The sequence below is a fragment of the Ostrea edulis genome, chromosome 9 (genome assembly GCF_947568905.1).
Source record: "Ostrea edulis chromosome 9, xbOstEdul1.1, whole genome shotgun sequence".
NCBI classification, from domain to species: Eukaryota; Metazoa; Mollusca; class Bivalvia; order Ostreida; family Ostreidae; genus Ostrea; species Ostrea edulis.
The window spans coordinates 31,252,532-31,274,846 of record NC_079172.1 but is presented as its reverse complement, the minus strand read 5'-3'; the positions used below and the strand labels follow the sequence as shown (position 1 = coordinate 31,274,846).

The following is a 22,315-nucleotide window of genomic DNA, read 5'->3' as shown; positions in this document are numbered from 1 at the left end:
AATTTAGAATCTGCATTATACAAGGAAGCTTTCATATAAATCTCAGTTTTTCTGGCTCAGTGGTTCTTGAGAAGAAGATTTTTAAAGATTTTCCCTATATATTTGTATGTAAAACTTTGATCCCCTATTGTGGCCCCATCCGACTCCCAGGGGCCATGATTTTAACAATTTAGAATCTGCATTATATCAGGAAGCTTTCATATAAATCCCAGCTTTTCTGGCTCAGTGGTTCTTGGGAAGAAGATTTTTAAAGATTTTTCCTATATATTTGTATGTAAAACTTTGACCCCCTATTGTGGCCCCATCCGACCCCCGGGGCCATGATTTTAACAATTTAGAATCTGTACTACCTAATAAAGCTTATCTATAAATTTCATCTTTTCTGGCCCAGTGGTTCTTGAGAAGAAGATTTTTTAATGACCCTACCCTATTTTTACCTTTTCTTGATTATCTCCCCTTGGAAGGTGGCCTGGCCCTTTATTTTTAACAATTTAAAATTCCCTTTACCTAAGGATGTTTTGTGCCAACTTTGGTTGAAATTGGCCAGGTGGTTGTTGAGAAGAAGTTGAAAATGTGAAAAGTTTACAGACGGACGGACGGACGCCGGAATATGGGTGATCAGAAAAGCTCACTTGAGCTTTCAGCTCAGGTGACCTAAAAAGGCATCTTCAAATTTTTTTCACCTTGACCTTGATCTAGACAAAATGACCTACGTTTAGGGTCATGACACTGACTAATCTTGGGATGGCAAAAATTTGTAACCTGTAATGTTTAAATTTTTATGACACATAAATCAGTTACCAGTAATTGTTATAAAAATCATTCTAATTTTTATCGTTTATGAAAAATCTTTTTTTAGTGTTTTTAATTGTAAAACATGAAACCTTGATATGACAAGAGCTTTATTTAGTAATTATACGCAAACAAATAAAACAAACGAACAACAATACGTTGAGGAATTCAAAAGTTTCAGGTTTTGCAATGCCATCTATTGATTAGCAACCTTTAATACCAAACATGAAATTCTAATCCTCTCCAAGATTTATGCTTATCAGGGTGACCCACAGATTTCACAGTTTACAAAGAGGCCTCTGTGCTCATTCCAGGCTATCCGGTAGATGTTCAGGAGTAAAAAAGATTCTTAAAAATTTAATAGATGAAGACAAACATTTTCATGTAAAACATACATTGTATATATGGTACCAATATGGTTCGAAATTGTGTTAAAAGTTAAAACACATACAACAAATCACTTCTCCTTTGACTAAGGCTGAACCTTAAGCAAACACTGCATCTACAGAATGTATGGTGAAACATGCTTATAGCAAAGTGCTGGGGACCAACAGTTTTTTTGATTCATTATAAACATAATTTAATATATCGGATGTGTTCATATTCATAATCGTGATAATATGTTTTATAACTAGAGGGAATAAAAATACTTCTGCTGTAAACATGAATTCATTATAAGCATGTTCTATTTTAATAAATCCTTGTTTTACTGTATTCTGAATCAAACTTGTAAATCTTGATCTTCTCTATCTTGTCATCAACAGCTAAGATACTCCACCAATATAACCACTTTTTGTGAATATACTTTCCCAATCTACAGAAAATTAGATCATCTCTAACTGTTACACTAGCCTAGAGAAGATCTGATTATTTAGATTTCTATTCACAAGACCCACCTTGATATTTTTTAGACCATGGAACATGATGTGCTCCAGTTGAGCACACATTCTTTTAAGACCTCCGTGAATGTTCCACACATTGCTGGTCTGCCCGGACAGCAAGCCCTCCGTTACCGACTTTAATCCAAACAGCAAACTTCTGTGTTCTGATCTGGAATTAGAAATTTGTTACACACTGTAAACTACGTGTGACAAAGAATTCTAAAAACAGATTCTATAATGTAACCGTTTGATCAACACACCAATTGATCTGTTTAATTTTAACAGCCATAAAATCCACCTGTTCCATAATCAACCTTATGCTACCTGTCAATACAAATAACTATGATCAACTATGAGTGCTTCCTGCTAATACCAGGGCTGTCACTCCCTTCAAAGTTAAACTGAATATCAGACCCATTCTAAATAACAAAAAGCCACCCATATTCATGAAGAATTTGAAAATATACCAGTATTGTACACTGTAGAATAGCAGGAAAAAAAAATCCAAAAACAGAGTTAAGAAATGAATACATATGAATTAAAATATGGTTATTGTGTTATTCTTATGTTTTAAACTTTATTTGGATGACATTTGCATAAATTGCTACATATTTGAGCCCTCCTCTTCGTTGCATTGAGATTTATTCACAAGCCTAGAATCAATTAATGAATTTTCAGTTGTGAATAGTAAGTGGCATGGATGGTTAAATCATGGAGGTGGGGGGGGGGGGGACCTTCGGAATCACTGGTTATTTTGGAACTACACTAAAGAGCAAATACAAACCAGGGTAGGAATATAGTAGGACTCCGACCCGTATTGCATTTTTTTTTATCTGCATGGCTTACTTATGTATCATAGCTAAAGCAAATCTCACCACGTAATGGGAAAAAGGAGGCCATTGGAAATATGTATAGGAAGAATCTTACATACTACTCCACATGAGAAGTTATTTTTCTGTTTCATATTTTACATAGTAAATGGAAAAACAACCCAGTAACAGCACATTTCCTGACCCGATTTTCAATATCATATACTTTGTACTCATCTGATAATCATCAATTTGATAGAGAAACATTTGAAACTGTTTCAACATTTAGAAATAAACAAAATGCCATCGTTGTCTCCGCCCATTGGTTTAATGGTTTTATTTTCTCGTCTGTTCTGACTGAGTAATATTTGTATTCATTACGAGAAATAAACAAACGCATGATTAACCTGTAATTATGATCCGTGTGTACTTCATCTGACATCTTCTTAGATTTCAAAACTCCAACTTTATGGCAAAAATCTCAAAAATCAGATTGTTTACATCTGAGATCTTCCTCTCCCGAATATGTCATGTGTCATTCGAGGTTATACAAATTTCAGCTTACACGGGCATATTTTCGTGCATGTAAAACATTTTGGTGATGCTATAGCGAGTCTTTCGGACACCTTCGGAAATTATTCAATCGTTCTGAGTGTGTGAATCAAAGACGTGTGAATCAACTTTTTTGAGTTTGAGAGAAGTTTGAATGAGTTTATTATGTAAATAAAAAGTTAGAATGTCAGGATCTTTAATAGTGTTATGTAGGTTTCCGGCAAAGCGATCGTTGGAAAGGTACAGTAACTATCAAACAGTAGATATGCAAGGTTCAATTCAGCGCGAATTTGCTCAGTGTCATATTACCCTCTTATGCAATAATACAGTGAACGGACATTAATTATTTTATTACTGTAGACTATTTTTTGATTAATCATCATGTTAATTATTGCAAAACTAATATGTCTGATACTGATATGAAATCTTAAACTGTTATTACGAAGTGTTACCAAGTTTTGTAGAATTTTCTAGTTTTCTACTTGTACTGAGATGTTGCTAATCTCATTCTTCGGAAGAGGCGTCAGTCCAAATATCCAGCCTCGACGAATCTCGCTGAGATTAAGATGTCGCCAGCTTTAGGTGAAGAAGTGCCACAAAATTTTAACCAATGCATTACGCTACTCACAGTAGCAGTGAGGGTTCTTTATGGTACCAATACCTACTGTGACACGGGACTTCCATTTTTTATATCCAGAAGATCTTTGACTTTCATCTCTAATGCTTTGTAAAACAACAGTTGCTATTTCAAACTTTGAAATGACATCAGGATTGAAAATTGGACCTGGTGTTTGGAGCGAGAATCAAATCAGGGACTTCCTGGTTCCAAAGCAATTGCTCTAACTACTGTGAAAGATTTTCATAACTTTGGTATTTAAAGTTTGAGTTTGATAGCCGTTGGCCAAATAACTTAGTTGGTATAGCACCTGACTAGAGATTCAGAGGTTCTGGGTTGGAATCCTTATATGCTCCATTGCATTTTCTCCCTTCCTGTTACACATGGTGCCGTAGATCACCCCTTGAATTGACAGGTGGAAGTCTGCTGGGGGATAAAGGTCCTCAATAGATGTCGTAAAGTGTGCATTTAAGGAGGGAGGTATGTAGTGGTCAGATGTCACAGGTTTGATCGTCAGTGGCCAGATAGTTAAGTTGGTAGAGTGCCTGACTAGCTATTCTGGATTTGAATCCCAATCTGATCTATTGCATTTTCTCCCTTCCTGTTACATCCAGTGAAATGTTGAGTAGAACTTCAAACTGGAGACATCAATAATGGAGCACAAGTCTTGCTATTAAGGAATCGAGTATCTGTTTCAGCAGTATTAGATTCAATTCAGAAGTAGCTTTTCATTGTATCGCATAATAATGTCAAAACTGACAAATATATTAGCAGAATGTATTTAATGCATTTAGATTCATATAATTTTGTATTCTAGTTCTATTCTTTGCATTATTTAAATATTTAGAGTTTGCAATGTTATGTTGACCCATAGGAAACTTGCAACCCTTTTGGAATAAACTTGAGAAAAACACCACTAATTAGTGATAATGAATAAATCCGCAACAAGTCTCTAAAGTGGAGGCCCGAATTAATTTAGTTTCCTAATTACATTTGTGTCTAATCTTGTGTTGTAATGTTCTGAATGTGCATGTACAGATATGCAGTCCCATATCTTTATTTATTTATTTTATTTTTAGTTTAACATCCATATGCAGAAACAGTCATGGTTTAAAAGATGTGTGCTCAAGTAGACTGCTTTTGCCAAAGGGGGAAAATGGTTCCTTAATCCAGAAACAGTTTATTCGAGGAGGTCGAGGCACAAAGAAGACGCCGTATCCGGAATATGAGAGTGATGGTTCTCGTCTCTTCAAACACTTCCAGTTAACAGTCACTGTAAGGTTTGAAATTTGTATTGACTGAATTTTTCAGAATTTTGAGAAATTCTCTTTGTCTTTTCTTATCAATACTCTATACACTCTACATTGTATTCTGTTTGTTTCTAATTTTTTATTTTTTTTTTCACAATTTGTTCTATGAAATAAATTTTATTAGAAAAAAAAAATCAATAGTGAGGTCACCTGAATTACTTGGTCAGATGACCTATTGCAATTGGTAGGTGTTTGTCATCATCTATCATGTTATAACATTTCAACGAAATCAACTTCATTCAAAGTACATGGCACATCTTTGAGGGTAAAAGGGGAACTAAAATTATGAATTTCATGGTCAATGAGGATTGTCAGGTGGGGTCAAAACCATAGCAAATTATGCATTCTATAAAATCTTTCCAAATGGGTATAAAGTGAAAATCCATTTGATGTCTGAATACCTTCCTTCTATGTATTGTGAAGAAATACTGCATACATGGTTATAAAAAATTTCCAGCAAACTATAGTTATGAAGACTTCTACCAAAATAGTGGAATAGATGACCCCTGGACTAGTTACTGAGGCGTCGGGGAGCGGCAATCATAGCATATTAATTTTGAAATAAATAAACTGAATCTGGAAAATTAAGGACAATTTATTTTCATGTTTTTAAAAATGTTTGGTGGAGTTGCCTATAGAGGAATTGTTACATGTTAATCGGGTGACTGTTAAGGCCCATGGGCCTCTTGTTTGTACAATAAATGGAATTAGAAACTTAAATGTGTTTTTGAACATTTTATGATTTGAATTCTTATCATTTTAAATTCCTGTTCTTATTGTTGTAGGTGTGTGGATGCAGTTTCGTTGGATCTATGATATGGCAGTATGAAAACATTAAGCAAAAAATCAAGGAAGTGAAACATCAAATAAACGCGCACGGTGAATTCAGAATGCACTACGTAGATTTTGTAAGAAACTTAGTCTGCAAGAACTACAGATGTTTATTGGTGTTTACGTGTGTGATTGGAACAGGTTGTATCTTATTTGGCTTCGTTTTTTGCAGACAAACTTGGTGAGCGGGATCATTGTGGCGAATGTGGCAGTGTTCGCCATGTGGAAAATTCCTCGTCTTCTTCCTTTCATGCAGAGATATTTCCTTTGCTCTCCTTGTCGAAGTATGTAGATCATTTTCTCTCTGTGAAATAAACTTTTGATTATCATATCAATGCTGCGTAAATATACAACAGCAGGGTTGGGAATTATGGTCCGCCTGACTGCCAAAGACAGTTTATTTCTCAGGCAGGAGGGGACAAAATTTCATTTGATAGCCCTGTGGTCGGGCTAATTTTAACAAACAGTGCACAACAACAAATGTCATGAATAAGCTTTGTTAGTAAATTCATTTGTGTAAAATAATAAACATCACAAAACTGAAAATTAGGACTGACAGATTTTGAACAGGACTGACAACTTATGAGTGTTGCGGGCCGTCTTGTGATTGGCTCATAATCTCATTGAGTTTCCAACCCTGCAACATTAATGTATCATTTTGAGATATGAATTTGACAAGAGCTTGCTTTTGTTAGTGTTCTGTCTCAGTCTGCTAGATACTGTGTACAGGGTTATTTTTGCTGTGTTATTTTACCCTTCAACACTTGCAGATGGTCTTGCCTCATCTTAAATTCACTGTCTCAGACACAGTCATGTTAAAAAAGAAAAGAGTTTTGTTTTGTTCAGTCTTAAATTCACTCTGACATGGACATTGATAGCAAAAATAAAATGGGGGTGAATATTTCCTTGTATACAGGAAATTAGAGAGTTTTTTTTACAAGGCACAGACAATGAATTCTTCATACAGCTTTGTATAAATCAAAATATCTATTTATGTATCTGAAATAGAGGACACCATATCTAGATGAATGATAATTATTCTAAATATCAGTCTCCCATTCACCACAGACTGAGATATATCAGGGAGTGGGGATTTTGAGTGAACTTTGGGTCAAAAGGTCAAAGGTTAATGTTATAACAGTAAATGATGTATTTCTGGGAAAGGTTAATTGTGTGGTGTAACTTAGTTTGTTTTGCTGATGTATAATTTAATTTATCCATGTTGTAGGTCAGTCTGTCTTCGGGGGATTTTTCGCTGCATTCAGTCACGACAACTTTTTCCATCTCTTCTGTAACATGTATGTTTTGTGGAGTTTTTCTGCCGTTACTCTTAACCTGTTTGGCAAGGAACAGTTTTTAGCAGTGTATTTAAGTGGTGGTGAGTATTTATATTTAACTAGATTGTGATATTACCTGAGAACTAATTCTTTATATAAACTTGTTTAATTTATGAATTTCTCTCAAGCTATATAACACAGTTTGTTTCTTGAAAAGATATGTTGAATATTACATGATTTTTTAAAAAAAATTCTAGAAAATTGAAACATTTTTAGAAACCACTAATGAAATAATCATAATTTAATAATAAAATCTTGAGGAAAATTTTCCAATAAAAATTTGTTCATGATATGTATGTCTGTAGTTCTATCGTTGTCTGGTGTGAATTTTATCATATTTGGCATCATCTCTATGGGTACACCAGATATGTGTTGCTTTAGTGTCTCAGTAGAAATATAACCTCTGATCTGCTCAGATAAAATTGTCCTCAGCTCCAGAATAGCTGCATGCCAAGACGCGAAACTTGACATAAGTAGCAGGGGAGCATTGTGATTTTGTAGGAGATTAGCCAAGGCAAAATTGACATCTTTAAAAAAGAGTCATTCCTAGTCAACTGCCCCCCCCCCCCCCCCCCCTTATTTTAAAAATGTGCATATGATTTGAGAGTATGTCTACACTAAGGTTAATAAGGTCATTTTATAGAAAAGATAAAAAATGTAAAGAAGGAAGTTGATCTTGAAGGGATGGAGGTAAACATTTAAGGGCCCCTTGTTCATTTAGAATGAGCATTTCCGTTTTGAAGCATTCGTAAGATTGATACGATTATATGTATTTTTCTTTCATCAGCTGCCTTGTCATCATTTCTCAGCATTTGTAACAAAGTACTCTTGCGAATTCCCACGGCTTCTGTTGGGGCAGTAAGTTAACTCTTTTAAACAACATTATGTTGCTAAAAACTATTGAAACTGTATGATTACATACACCAGCATTCTTACTGGAAAAGTGTCTTACTTGTCTTAAATGTTTTTATTTGTTCAGCAAGTAATTATACAGATGTAGTGCATTTAATCTGCTTATGAGACCATCTAAAATTATTTTGCTTGAAATTTTTATGTTAAATTATGAAAATTTAGTTACAATATTTGTATTTAAATTTTTTTTCAAATACTGATATTTTTAGTCTGGTGCCATATGTGCCTTGATTGGAGCTACATGTGTAACATATCCTGACGGCAAACTCAGTATAGCGCTCGTCAACCAGATTTTTCCACATTCATTTACGGCTCAATCCGTGAGTATGCAGCATATATTGTGGAGTGAATCAATGAGTATAAAACCAACAATCATCCTCGTTAAAAATCAGTGACTATGAATGGGAAACCTAATCTCACTCAAAGCAGCAAATAAACACAAAAATTATAATTGTTACCAGCTGATTATCAGCCTAATCAATCAGAAGACACTAAATACTTTTATCAGATGAATCTCAGCTGAATTTGTGAGTAAATATCAGTTGAATCTTAGCTGAATTTGTGAGTAAATATCAGTTGAATCTCAGCTGAATTTGTGAGTAAATATCAGTTGAATCTTAGCTGAATTTGTGAGTAAATATCAGTTTCTGAGCAAATATTAGTACAATTTCAGCTACATTCGTGAGTAAATATCAGTTGAATATCAATTGAATCTCAGGGTGAGGGTTAGTAGAATTTGTTGGTAAATACATGTATTTGTTTAATCTCAGCTAAATTGTGAGTAAATATCAGTTGAATCTCAGTCGAATTAGTGAGTAAGTATTTTAAGAATCACAACTATATTAGTCAGTAAATATCAGTTGAATCTTGGGTGAATTTATGAATAAAAATTAAAAAGTACATGTAGTTTAATCTCAGCAAAATTTATGAGTAAATATCAGTTGAATCTCGGCTAAATTAGTGAGTAAATATCGGTTGAATCTTAATTGAATTAGTGAGTAAATATCAGTTGAATCTCAGCTGAATATGCTTGTTTTCAGCTGAATCAGCATACAGAGTTCAACTATTTTCTTTGAGATTATACATGTACAATATTAAATTTCTCATTAGAATCAGTAAGTTTATCCAAACGAAATTTACTCTCAGCTTTATCAATAACTTGTACACTAATGACTTAATGATAAATGATGAATATAAACAAACTGATCATTAGTCAGACACCATATAGTGCAGACCAACTTTTTTTCATGCACAATAAAATCTGCATTGATATTTGGGATCACTTTCCCTTTATAAATATTTGTCAACACATACCAGTCATGACAGAATTTGTATTTGTAGGCTCCCTTGCAAATATTACTTAATGTAAATACCATCAGCAATTCTCAAATCAATTTAAATTTGTACTACAGTATGCCAAATTCATTCTCTAATCTCACCTGAGTTTACAAGTGCATATCCCATTTCAAATCAGATGAAAGAATACAATTAGCAGTGATACATCATATACATCCATTATATTATCTCGTTAAACAAGTATATAACTTGTTCACAAGTCATTGACATTAATACCAATTCTTAACAATGTAGATACAGTTAAACATTGTTACAGAAAACACACTTATAAATAATGAATTCACACTTACAGTAAAACATGGTTATATAGAACATACTTATAATGAATTCACATTTACAGTAAAACATGGTTATATAGAACATACTTATAATGAATTCACATTTACAGTTAAACATGGTTATATAGAACATACTTATAATGAATTCACACTTACAGTTAAACATGGTTATATAGAACATACTTATAATGAATTCACACTTACAGTAAAACATGGTTATATAGAACATACTTATAATGAATTCATACTTACCGTAAAACATGGTTACAGTGAACATGCTTATAATGAATTCACACTTACAATAAAACATGGTTACAGTGAATACACTTACAATAAATTCATACTTACAGTAAATGGTGGTTAGAGCGAACACGCTTATAATGAATTCCCATTTACAATAAAACACAGTTTCAGCAAACATGCTTATAATGAATTCATACATACAGCAAAACATGGTTATATAGAACATACTTACAATGAATTAACACTTACAGTAAAACATGATTATATGGAACATACTTATAATGAATTCATACCTACAGTAAAACATGGTTACAGCGAACAAACTTATAATGGATTCACACTTACAGTAAAACACAGTTTCAGTGAACATGCTTATAATGAATTCCCACTTACAGTAAAACATGGTTATATAGAATACACACTTATAATAAATTCACACTTACAGTAAAACACAGTTACAGTGAACATACTTATAATGAATTCACACATACAGTAAAACACAGTTACTGTGAACACACTTATAATGAATTCAAGCTTACAGTAAAATATGGTTACAATGAACAGGCTTATAATGAATTCACACTTACAGTAAAACAGTTACAGTGAACACACTTATAATGAATTCACGCTTACAGTGAAGTGATGTTCATTCCCCGTAGTTTTAAAACATTCTGATCTTATTGGATATAATGAATTACGTTTATAATGCATCAAAATTCCCCAGTACTTGCTATAAGCGTGATCTACTGTATCGATTACAGACTCATTATAGCGCAGAATTTTTGTTTATAAATATAACCGTTCAATGCGTAGATATATTTTCTTGTCACCAGGGCCTTATTGGATTAATAACTTTGGATACCTTGGGAATATTGTTAAGATGGAAGTTATTTGACCATGCAGCCCATTTAGGTGGGACTTTATTTGGCATGTAAGTATTATTTATTCAGAAATGAAATTGAGAGCAAATTATATTGTGGGGATGTCAAATGGTTTTGGATAGTTTAGAGCTCATATACAGTATCATGGAGTAAGTGCTATATATGAAATATGAAATATGATTTTAATAAAATGATTAATATGGTTTCTCAGTTTTATGCATGTATTTACCGAATTTTTGAAAAGTCTCATACACATGTTTACTTGATGTGTTGTATTAAATTTCTTTGTTATACTTGAATATAATCATTTTATTCATATATTTACATTTCCAATATTTTGCTTTTGATATCTTTACAAATTGTAATAATAGCCATTTCCTGATGAATGCGTTGCAGTTGTGAATAATGTGCATATAAATCGAGATAAATATAGTATAATCATTTTATTTTAACAGTTTGGAATTCGGACAGAAATTATTGTAGATGTAAGTGAAAGGTGAAGATAACGAACAATGAATATAAGAAATAAACTTCATTTTTTGGAAATACATGAGCTAACACACTTCATGAAAAGTATGCTGTCGTGAAGCATCACAATTCATACCCTCATGTATTTTCAAAAACTGAAAATTCATTTCTAAATATATCTTGATATAATTTCTTCATTTTTTACTTCTTAATGTAAAATATCAGCCAAAATCAATCAACAAGCATAAAATATTTCGGGTAGTTTGAAAATGCTGGGTAACTCAATTTATAGCAGTGTGAGAAACTTTTAACATGGGTTGAACTCGGATCTTCAAATCAGCATCTCTCTGTCTATTTAACAAAACATTCACTTAGAGTGCGTTCGAGATTGTTGTTTCCATTGTTCTCATGCTCTGTTCTTAGAGTCTCGAATAACGAGAACATGTGCACATGAATGTATTCTTGTTCTTCGACCACACTACCTACAGAGGTGGTGTGAGTTCTTGCACCTCGAACCCGTTCTCATGATGCATACTTGAAGTTCTGGATCGGCAGGAATTTGTACTTGTGCAAAGAATGGCGGTCTCGAACGCACTCATTAACTTAATGCATAGCTTCACTGTAGCCAGGTTTACTGGACAAATAAATGGTTGATGTACGAATGAATGGTTGACTGAGTGTGTCTTGTACAATCAATGTTTAAAGATAAAAACAGCACCATTTTATGACATTGCTTCTATTTTTAGATGGTATGTGAAGTATGGACAGGACCTTATTTGGAAAAAGAGGGAATCATTTCTGCAATGGTGGCATAAAATAAGAGAATCAAAGACTTAGATATTGACTGCAAATTTTCTATCAATAAAGACTGTACAATAAATTATAGCTCAATTTTTCTTTTGTTCCTTTCATTCACAAAAACAAGCTTTACAAATTACATCCAATGTTAAGAAATCTTAGTATGTTTTCTTACACGTGAATAGAACAGGGTGTATCAAGTCTTAATGAAGTAGTTTGTAATTACCCTCAGGTACTAAAGTCTTAGTGAAGTAGTTTGTAATTACCCTCAGGTACTAAAGACTTCGTGAAGTAGTTTGTAATTACTCTCAGGTACTAGAGACTTCATGAAGTAGTTTGTAATTACTCTCAGATACTAAAGACTTAGTGAAGTAGTTTGTAATTACCCTCAGATACTAAAGTCTTAGTGAAGTAGTTTGTAATTACTCTCAGGTACTAAAGTCTTAGTGAAGTAGTTTGTAATTACTCTCAGGTACTAAAGTCTTAGTGAAGTAGTTTGTAATTACCCTCAGGTACTAAAGACTTCATGAAGTAGTTTGTAATTACCCTCAGGTACTAGAGACTTCATGAAGTAGTTTGTAATTACTCTCAGATACTAAAGACTTAGTGAAGTAGTTTGTAATTACCCTCAGGTACTAGAGACTTCATGAAGTAGTTTGTAATTACCTTCAGGTACTAAAGTCTTAGTGAAGTAGTTTGTAATTACTCTCAGGTACTAAAGTCTTAGTGAAGTAGTTTGTAATTACTCTCAGGTACTAAAGTCTTAGTGAAGTAGTTTGTAATTACCCTCGGATACTAAAGTCATAGTGAAGTAGTTTGTAATTACTCTCAGGTACTAGAGACGTCATGAAGTAGTTTGTAATTACTGTCAGGTACTAAAGTCTTAGTGAAGTAGTTTGTAATTACCCTCGAATACTAAAGTCTTAGTGAAGTAGTTTGTAATTACTTTCAGATACTAAAGTCTTAGTGAAGTAGTTTGTAATTACTCTCAGGTACTAGAGACTTCATGAAGTAGTTTGTAATTACCCTCAGGTACTAAAGTTTTTGTGAAGTAGTTTGTAATTACCCTCGAATACTAGAGTCTTAGTGAAGTAGTTTGTAATTACTCTCAGGTACTAGAGACTTCATGAAGTAGTTTGTAATTACCCTCAGATACTAAAATCTTAGTGAAGTAGTTTGTAATTACTCTCAGGTACTAGAGACTTAATGAAGTAGTTTGTAATTACCCTCAGGTACTAAAGTCTTAGTGAAGTAGTTTGTAATTACTCTCAGGTACTAAAAACTTCGTGAAGTAGTTTGTAATTACCCTCAGGTACTAGAGACTTTGTGAAGTAGATTGTTATTACTCCCTGGTACTAAAGACTTCGTGAAGTAGTTTGTAATTACCTTCAGGTACTAGAGACTTCATGAAGTAGTTTGTAATTATCCTCAGATACTAAAGACTTTGTGAAGTAGTTTGTAATTACCCTCAGATACTAAAGACTTAGTGAAGTAGTTTGTAATTACTCTCAGGTACTAAGGTCTTAGTGAAGTAGTTTGTAATTACTCTCAGGTACTAAAGTCTTAGTGAAGTAGTTTGTAATTACCCCCAGGTACTAAAGTCTTAGTGAAGTAGTTTGTAATTACCCTCAGGTACTAAAGACTTCATGAAGTAGTTTGTAATTACCCTCAGGTACTTGAGACTTCATGAAGTAGTTTGTAATTACTCTCAGATACTAAAGACTTAGTGAAGTAGTTTGTAATTACCCTCAGGTACTAGAGACTTCATGAAGTAGTTTGTAATTACTCTCAGATACTAAAGACTTAGTGAAGTAGTTTGTAATTACTCTCAGGTACTAAGGTCTTAGTGAAGTAGTTTGTAATTACTCTCAGGTACTAAAGACTTAGTGAAGTAGTTTGTAATTACCCTCAGGTACTAGATACTTCATGAAGTAGTTTGTAATTACTCTCAGATACTAAAGACTTAGTGAAGTAGTTTGTAATTACTCTCAGGTACTAAGGTCTTAGTGAAGTAGTTTGTAATTACTCTCAGGTACTAAGGTCTTAGTGAAGTAGTTTGTAATTACTCTCAGGTACTAAAGTCTTAGTGAAGTAGTTTGTAATTACTCTCAGGTACTAAAGTCTTAGTGAAGTAGTTTGTAATTACCCTCAGGTTCACACTATGTTCCATGGAGCCACATTAGAGGGTTCAAAGTTCAACAAGGGAATATTTAGTAAAGTTCTATAATGATTTTCTCAAGAATCACAATGGTTTATTCACACGTCAAATAACGAGCGGTAATTACTGACAGGATGACAATGATTCATGAATCGACATTTTCTGCTGATTTGACGGGTTTATTGTTTCAGATTCACTCTGATTCTATGAAGTTACGTATATATATTTAATCACAAATATGTTATTATATTTGTTCTTTTATTTTTCAATTTATTTATCGTGGAAGATTTTATAATATTCCAAGATATGAAAGACTTTGTAAATTATACTCTTTGTCACAGATTGAAGATGAGTTTGATTTTATTCTGATCTGCCCATTTCATGATGAAGTTAGGAAAATATACATAAAAAAATATTACTAATAAAATCCCTCTACACTCAAACTTCAACTGTTATCAACAGAAAATGTTACAGAGTATGTAAATTGGGTAAATATTTTTCGGTGTGTTCAAAATTAAGAGCAGAAATTTATTACATTATATTTGGAATCTCCTCACTATCCTCATTGTACGTCATTTATTACACTATATCTACGCTTGGCATCACTAGAAAATTGTATTAATGTTACAATGTTACTATCCCGCATAGTCTTCTCTATTATGTCGTACTTTATATGCTAATCATATTATGGTATACATTATTGTATGTGTATATACGTTAAACCTATGAACTGTATGGTTATTGGTAATAGACAATACAATACCTTCAGTTACAGGCGAATAAGATATGAATTCGATTAATATATTGGTATTACCTTACGGCATCTTTATTCAATGCGTGAAATAATACTATACTGTGTGAATCTTTCGTGTGTACTACAATCAAGCATTGGGCTGAGTTAAATTAGTTTAATTTCCAGCCCGAGAATTCTGTCCGTCCACCAGTCCCGCTTTCAACGTCCCCTGAATTTGCTCCAGATTGGGTTCTAATGAAAACATCATCGCCTTGGTTAACGTGGATGACTATAGTGTTACTGACCGTGTGGTCTCCCGTCGGAGCGTAGAGATAAGCCACGCCCATCACGTTGTGATTGTGGACCAGTTCCGCTTGGTGGTAAGCACCATTGAATAAACGCATGGACCAACTGAACACATAGTACCCAGTTTTGGGCACAACGAAAGCCCCAGTGGCGTTGTGGTAACCGTTTCCAGCATTTGTGATTATTTTGTCAAATATCAAAGTGCGAGAGGCGCCAGGATTCACAAAGTCACCAGACATGTAGGCATAAAAAGCTATGACGTTTCCACTTGTAGGGTTCGTATGGGTTGGAGGTTGTGATAGAAGTAACCTTTCTGTGGATAAAAGAAGTAAATTACAATACTCACACATAAGTAGATATCTACATTACTTAATTGGATGTTTCGGTTGTAAGTATTCACCTTTCCTGCTATGAAAATCCAAGGTTTCTGCGACAAGATCAGGATACTTCAATTTTGAGGAAGCACTGCTTTCACTTTCGGACTTCAAACGCTCGATATGATCTACTTTACATGTACTTAAAACCAATGCCTGCGTTATCTTAATGTCTGACAAAACACTGACCAGATTTTCATTTTCTTTTTTCAAAATAGTCATTTCCAACTTCTGATGTTGAACAACATCCGATAATTCAGAAACTTTTGTCATAAGAAAATTGATTTGTTCTTGCTGGACTGTAACAATTTCTTCCTTGAATACTATTGTGGCTTCGGTGTTTCCGTTTTCCGATCTGAAATATCCATACACGTTGTTTTCCGTAAGAACACATAAGAAAATACAAAAGAAAACAATAATCATGTTGCTCCTTGATTTCTCGACCTTTGGGACCATTGTGACGTCGATATGCTTTCTTATCAGGTGGATTATTAACAATACACTTATCGTAACTTTACATTCATGATAATGCAAATGTCGTAACACTATAGTGCAGAACAACAAACACTATCCATTATGTCAAGAAAGGTTTACAGTAAATAGGCGATGTACAATAACAAACTTTGATGATATTCAATGATCTTTGAGGTGTTGAGGGGGAATTCTTACAGAGGACGTGCAGAAAGGGAAACACTTTCCTTTATGTCAAGAAATAAATTACTGTTGGATGTCTATGCGTGAACTATAGCGTAGAGATCTGAGATATAGATTAACAGCGTGAACTATAGAGATCCGAGATATAGATCAACAGCGTGAACTATAATGTAGAGATCCGAGATATAGATCAACAGCGTGAACTATAGAGATCCGAGATATAGATTAACGGTGTGAACTATAGAGATTCGAGATATACCACTACTATATAGATTTTACCACGGTTATTACAAAGATCAGAGGTCATTATTTTATGCGATATACCCTCATACGTAATAACTGATAATGAGAAAATTGATACACATCTCGCTTGCACATCGTATTTTGCTAATGCAACAAAGAAAGTCGATGAATGATAATTCAGTCATAAAAATCAATCAATATGTTGTAAAACAAATTCATAAATGTCTGAAGAACATTTGTGATTCAGTATATACATATCGTCTGCATTCCGAGAGCGATACACAAGTAAACATGGTGATGCACAGACAAGTTTTTCTTGAACTGTGTATTCAAAGCAATTAATAAAATCCGTTAACACCCTTTCCGTCAGCAAAAACAATGTAGGCCGTTTCAGAAACTGCCTTGACGTTACAGTGACCTAATTCGCAGGAGTAAGCATCCCTTGTCGACTGGTCACAACTGCCCTGAGCCGCATGTCTTGATCAGGTAAATGGAGTAATCCGTAGTCAAAATCAGGGTGCCAAGAATGGCCTAACAATCAGTATGAAACACGTGAGGCAGTATCTGACCCAAGATACGTTGTATTATTCTCCTAACCACCTGTTCCCGCCTCTGGTATGTGTAGGGATCCGTGTTTATCCAACTCTTTATTCTGTAGTCCTTACAGGAGTTATGAGATTGACCACTGTTCGTTATTTTCACCTTTCATTGATATACTCGATTTTTAAATATTCAATAGAACCGAAATCTTTATTCTGATAAAAATCTTAGATTTAGTTTTTAATTAGTTATTAATGATAATGGTTAAATTTACGTACAAAAATATTATCATAGCACATTTTTACAAGAAAATAAAATTTTCTGAATTAGAGCTAATCAATATACCCCTTTCCTTGTTTCTTGTATATTTTACACATCAATTAATTCTTTGTTTGACAAACGAAATTGTCACAAACGCGAATAAAACTTCCCATATTTATGTCAGAGTATTCCATTATCATCTGGGAATGCTGGTTATGCTTTTCAGCTGATTCGATACGCGAAAACATGTTCTGTGCATGATCAAATTTTAAATCGAGGCAGGCTAAACCGAAAATTAAGTTGATGGTAAAGGAGTTCTAACAGTTCCGTTTAAAAGCGGCATTTTGCAAATTCTATGGTTGTTAAAATGATCTTATCGAGTCGAATGGCGTCTGGCGTGTTTCATATCAAATGTCAGATCGCTCTTTGTACACTGACATTGACTGAGGATTACTGCGTGTACCTTATAGAGATATTGGGCTCATGGCAGCTGTGACCGGTCAATAGGGGATGCTTACTCGTCCTAAACACCTGATTCATCCTCTTTTGTGTCCAGGGGTCCGTGTTTACTCTATTCTTAAATTTGAATTCTTTATAGGAGTTATGAGATTGATCACTGTTCGTTTTCTTCACTTGTTCATACTGATAGTATATACAAAAAAAGAAGGAAAAACGTAAGCAGACGATATACATATATTTCGACGATGAAAAGCATAACATCCCGACTAAGAAAGACGCCACCCCGCAAAAAAAGTTCGACCAATAGCACTACTATATATGTCACCGGCATTGTATGTGGACTTCGTTCGAACAAAAGCGTCATCTCCTAGGTTGGCATGAACTATGGCAGTCCCGGAAACAGAGCCCTCAAGCTGCGAGACACTCAAAAACGCTGCTCCTTGTATAGCATTACTAACAACCAGTTCTGTGCTGTGGTAAGCATTTTTATTCAGCTGAATAGTCCATGTAAATACGTACAGTCCAGTTTTTGGTACGATAAAAATGCCCGAAGCATTATGGTAGCCATATCCAGAATTCGTTATTGTTTTGTCGAAGACTAAGGTGTGGAAAGCGCTGGGTGACGACAACCGCTGAGTCATATAAGCGTAGAAAGCAATGGGTTCCTCAGAAGATGAAACTGTTGGTACAGGATTTAACAACGTTTCTGTAAGGAAATGTTCATTGGGAACTAGTAATCAATTTTAAAAGTGCTATATTGTTTCTCATGGATTAAAAATCAGTATGTTGTTCATACATACCTTTACGTATATCATTCGCCGTTCTCTTAGATAGTACAGCCTTGGACTGCTTTGCAGCAGGAGCATGGAGCGGACTATCTGAAAAAGTCTGGTCGAACATTTTCATTGTAAATGAGGTATTGCTGTTGAATCCATCCATCAGCTTTTGACAAAGCGCTTCGTTGGCCTGGAGCTTAGTAATCATGGAGTTTTGTTGTAAATTTTCTCTTTGCAGCGAATGGATACCTTTCCTTAGATTCTGCACAGTCTGCGAAAGGTCATTGATTTTTCTTTCCAAAATTTCCTTATGACTTATTTGGGCATCCATTGCAATCTTAAAACCTTCCATCATTTTCCGAAGATTCCGAACGTGGTCATCAATGTCAGAGGTCTCTTCTCCAACTACGTTTGCGTTTCTTGGAAGGAATGAAGTAATTATAAACAAGAAATCAACATGGCTTCGTCAAGAATATTTACGACTTCGGGAGATTATAGTCTTATTTCGAGAGATTACGGTGTTATCTCGGCCGCTTAGAATTTATTGGGAATGGTTTTATCTGTACAGGGTTTACTTCTCTAACCTTTTCCTAGTTATATGTATCATTTGCACCTCAGTTAATATTTGTATTCTTTTTGGCAAGAAATATTATTTATATTTCACTAACCTTGTTATCAAGTTACGAACACCCTTCCATCTAAAAAAAAAACAAAACAAAACAAAACAAAACCAAACAAACCATGAGCTTATTTCATTTTTTAAAGGCTACATCAATGCTATCGTGTTGGTATCGCGACAGGGCTGTACACAGTATTATTACAATTAATTATAAGAAGAAAATTATAATTCTGACATAGTCTTCCTGCCATTCCCCTTGTTACATCATCAGTACAACACTCCATGAGCTATATAATAATGCTACACAGTCACGTGCATGTTTTTAAAATAAGAAATCAATGAACCGATAGATTATCGAACACCATTTAGGATTTAGAACATAGAATATCCGCCGTACAAAAACAGAATGTACGTATTTACGTGAATTATACAGCTGTGGCATGGCGCTCATCACAACACAGAACTGGTTATTACTAATGCTTTACCAAAATCTTGATGGGAGGGACTGGTGTTTTTCATACTAATCAAATAGATGACGTTTTCCTTCTAAGAAAATTGACGTACAACGCTGGCAACATACAGCTATATGTGTTATCAAAAAATGGTCGACCGTCGTTTGCAGAATGGCCTCTTTGTTACCCGGACGTCATTTATCTCATCTTGAAAGTGCATGCATATCGTTTGCACCATATCAATCTTACTGTTTATTCAATAGGTCAAGGAAGCAGTAACATTTTCATTAACCCAAGGTAATCTATGCCTTGGCGTGTTTAAAGATATTGCTAATTTCATTTTGCAAATATATATGTATCATGTTTGAATAGTCAGGTTATGTTCATAATTGGTTTGAATACACCCTCTAGTCACCATATGGAGCATGGTTTCTGATGTATTACCGGTAACTTCCTCTGTGAGAATTCCCCCTCATTACCTCAAAGATCATATCACACCATCAATGTTTGTTATTTATGACTAGATGGTATCCCTCAAAAGCAGGTGACCCACGAGTTATTTGCCCCTGATCATAGATAGAAAGATAAGTCGTACGTCGAATAATATTTCGTAAAGAGAAGAAGGCAAAGAAAATTGTTGGGATTTTTTTACTAATTAAGATTACTAATTAAACCCTAATTAGCTGAACTATTAAAAATGTAAGAAATAAATAAAGCAATGAACGCAATATGGAGAGAAATACGATTTGATAGAAAGTGTACAGAGTATTATTTAATTAACATAATTAATCAAACCCTAATTCTCTCAGATGTTAAAAACAGTAAGAAATTTGATATAAAAAACTGTAAGGGGCGAGATCAAAAAATTGATTTCGGATAAAAATCTAAATTCAAATAGTTAGGGGGAGGAGGGGGGGGTGTTAAAACTTCTGTAAGTTTCTCTCATCCGACATCGATTACACATTAGTCGAAAAAGGAGAAAGACAAGTGACTGTTAAAACTACATGACGATATTACATTTTAATGAACATTTGATAGTTTTAATCTACACTTTCATTTGTGAATAAACAGAAGATAGGGTATACAGAGTTATTTATACTCGTTTGTTCTTACTTGTTAATCGATTATAGTTTAAACACTCATCATATCTAGTTTAGGGGGTCGTTGTGGGGGCGGAGGGGGGGGGGGGGGGGCGTAAAAACTATGTGAATCTAGTTTTTTTGTCAGACATTGAACTTTCGATCTCGCCCCTAGGAAGTAGATAAAACAGCGAATGCAACATGGAAAAAATAATATTTAATAAGAAGTCTTATTAAAAGCAAAACTGATGATATCTAGCGGTGGTCAAAGTAACATATCTTTAGAAATTATTTTTGAAAGTACAGAAGGGTATTTTTGATCAAAAGTTAATCATAGAAATTATTTTAATTACCCCCCCCCCCCCTCATTCAGTACACAAAATAAACTCAAAACTTTCATTCAACATTATAACTCACTAAAAAGACCATTCCTCAAAACCTGCTTTTGGATATCGAGTTAATTATTAAGACCAAACTAACTCAAGATCCAGGGCGATATAAACACCTACTTTTGGGGGATACCAGATAAGCTTTGCTACCCAGCAAGGCCTATGCTAGCCCTGCCTTTCAGGGATACCAAGTTACTTAATAAGGCTCAACTAGCCCAGGTTCTGGGCGATCTAAACACCTACTTTTGAGGGATACCAGATAAGCTTTGCCAACCAGATAAGCTTTACCACCCAGCGAGCCCTATGCCAGACCTGCCTTTCAGGGATACCAAGTTCATTAATAGGGCTCAACTAGCCCGGATTCCCGGGCGATCTAAACACCTACTTTTGAGGGACACCAGATAAGCTTTACCACCCAGCGAGCCCTATGCTAGACCTGCCTTTCAGGGATACCGGGTTAATTATCAAGGCTCAACTAGCCCGGGTTCACGGGCCCTAAAGTCACCTACTTTTGAGGGATACCAGTTAAGCTTTACCACCCAGCGAGCCCTATGCTAGACCTGCCTTTCAGGGATACCGGGTTAATTATCAAGGCCCAACTAGCCCGGGTTCCCGGGCCCTAAAGTCACCTACTTTTGAGGGATACCAGATAAGCTTTACCACCCAGCGAGCCCTATGCTAGACCTGCCTTTCAATGATACGGAGTTAATTATCGATGCTCAACTAGCCCAAGTTCCCAGGCACTAAAGTCACCTACCTTTGAGGGATACCAGATAAGCTTTGCCACCCAACGAGCCCTTTATCAGACCTGCCTTTCAGGGGTACCGATTTAATTATCGACGCTCAACTTGCCGATGCAAGATCCCGGGCGCTAAAGTCACCTACCTTTGAGGGATACCAGATAAGCTTTGCCACCGAGCGAGCCCTATAACAGACCTGCCTTTCAGGGATACCGATTTAATTATCGAGGCTCAACTAGCCCAAGGTCCCGGACGCTAAAGTCACCTACTTTTGAGGGATACCAGATAAGCTTTGCCACCCAGCGAGCCCTATATCTGACCTACCTTTCAGGGATATCAAGTAAATTTATAGGGCTCTTCTAGCCCGGGTTCCTGGGTATCTAAACACCTACTTTTGAGGGATACCAGATAAGTTTTGCCACCCTGCGAGCCCTTTGGTAAACCTGCCTTTCAGGGATACTGAGTTAA

The 22,315-nt window shown here is 34.9% G+C and overlaps 4 protein-coding genes across 8 annotated transcripts in view; 1 reads left to right on the top strand and 3 right to left on the bottom strand.

The window, feature by feature from the left end:
- Nucleotides 1-3,042, bottom strand: part of LOC125658466 (run domain Beclin-1-interacting and cysteine-rich domain-containing protein-like) — a 29,941-nt gene extending 26,899 nt beyond the window's left edge. For 3 of the 4 annotated variants that reach the window (XM_048889732.2, XM_048889731.2, XM_048889733.2), the window contains exons 1-2: nt 2,890-3,025; nt 1,689-1,842 (exon numbers count right to left, since the gene is read on the bottom strand). In XM_048889732.2, coding sequence (XP_048745689.2) covers nt 1,689-1,842; nt 2,890-2,924 — 189 coding nt within the window. In that variant the 5' untranslated portion in view covers nt 2,925-3,025. Of the gene's footprint in view, nt 1-1,688; nt 1,843-2,889 lie in introns of all 4 variants that reach the window. The other variant, XM_048889730.2, reaches the window with a different exon arrangement.
- Nucleotides 3,043-3,075: 33 nt separating this feature from the next.
- On the top strand, nt 3,076-12,159 carry LOC125659618 (presenilins-associated rhomboid-like protein, mitochondrial). The gene is made up of 9 exons (XM_048891351.2): nt 3,076-3,274; nt 4,730-4,925; nt 5,746-5,868; nt 5,964-6,075; nt 7,020-7,169; nt 7,916-7,986; nt 8,250-8,360; nt 10,751-10,848; nt 12,013-12,159. The coding sequence occupies exons 1-9, from the start codon at nt 3,219-3,221 to the stop codon at nt 12,101-12,103; spliced, it is 1,008 nt and encodes a 335-aa protein (XP_048747308.2). The 5' UTR covers nt 3,076-3,218; the 3' UTR covers nt 12,104-12,159.
- Nucleotides 12,160-15,022: 2,863 nt separating this feature from the next.
- On the bottom strand, nt 15,023-16,376 carry LOC125658883 (uncharacterized). Its single transcript, XM_048890320.2, has 2 exons — nt 15,662-16,376; nt 15,023-15,574 (listed from the first exon to the last, which is right to left on the bottom strand). Exons 1-2 carry the CDS (start codon nt 16,089-16,091, stop codon nt 15,126-15,128), a joined length of 879 nt encoding a protein of 292 aa, XP_048746277.2. The 5' UTR covers nt 16,092-16,376; the 3' UTR covers nt 15,023-15,125.
- A 1,636-nt stretch (nt 16,377-18,012) lies between these two features.
- Nucleotides 18,013-20,210, bottom strand: LOC125663509 (uncharacterized). 2 transcript variants are annotated; one of them, XM_056150210.1, is made up of 4 exons: nt 20,119-20,210; nt 19,237-19,266; nt 18,593-18,987; nt 18,013-18,498 (listed from the first exon to the last, which is right to left on the bottom strand). In XM_056150210.1, the coding sequence occupies exons 3-4, from the start codon at nt 18,921-18,923 to the stop codon at nt 18,059-18,061; spliced, it is 771 nt and encodes a 256-aa protein (XP_056006185.1). In that variant the 5' UTR covers nt 18,924-18,987; nt 19,237-19,266; nt 20,119-20,210; the 3' UTR covers nt 18,013-18,058. The 2 variants fall into 2 exon arrangements, with proteins under 2 accessions (XP_056006185.1, XP_056006184.1); XM_056150209.1 differs by lacking the exon at nt 20,119-20,210 and adding an exon at nt 19,608-19,930.
- Between the last annotated feature and the right edge of the window lie 2,105 nt (nt 20,211-22,315).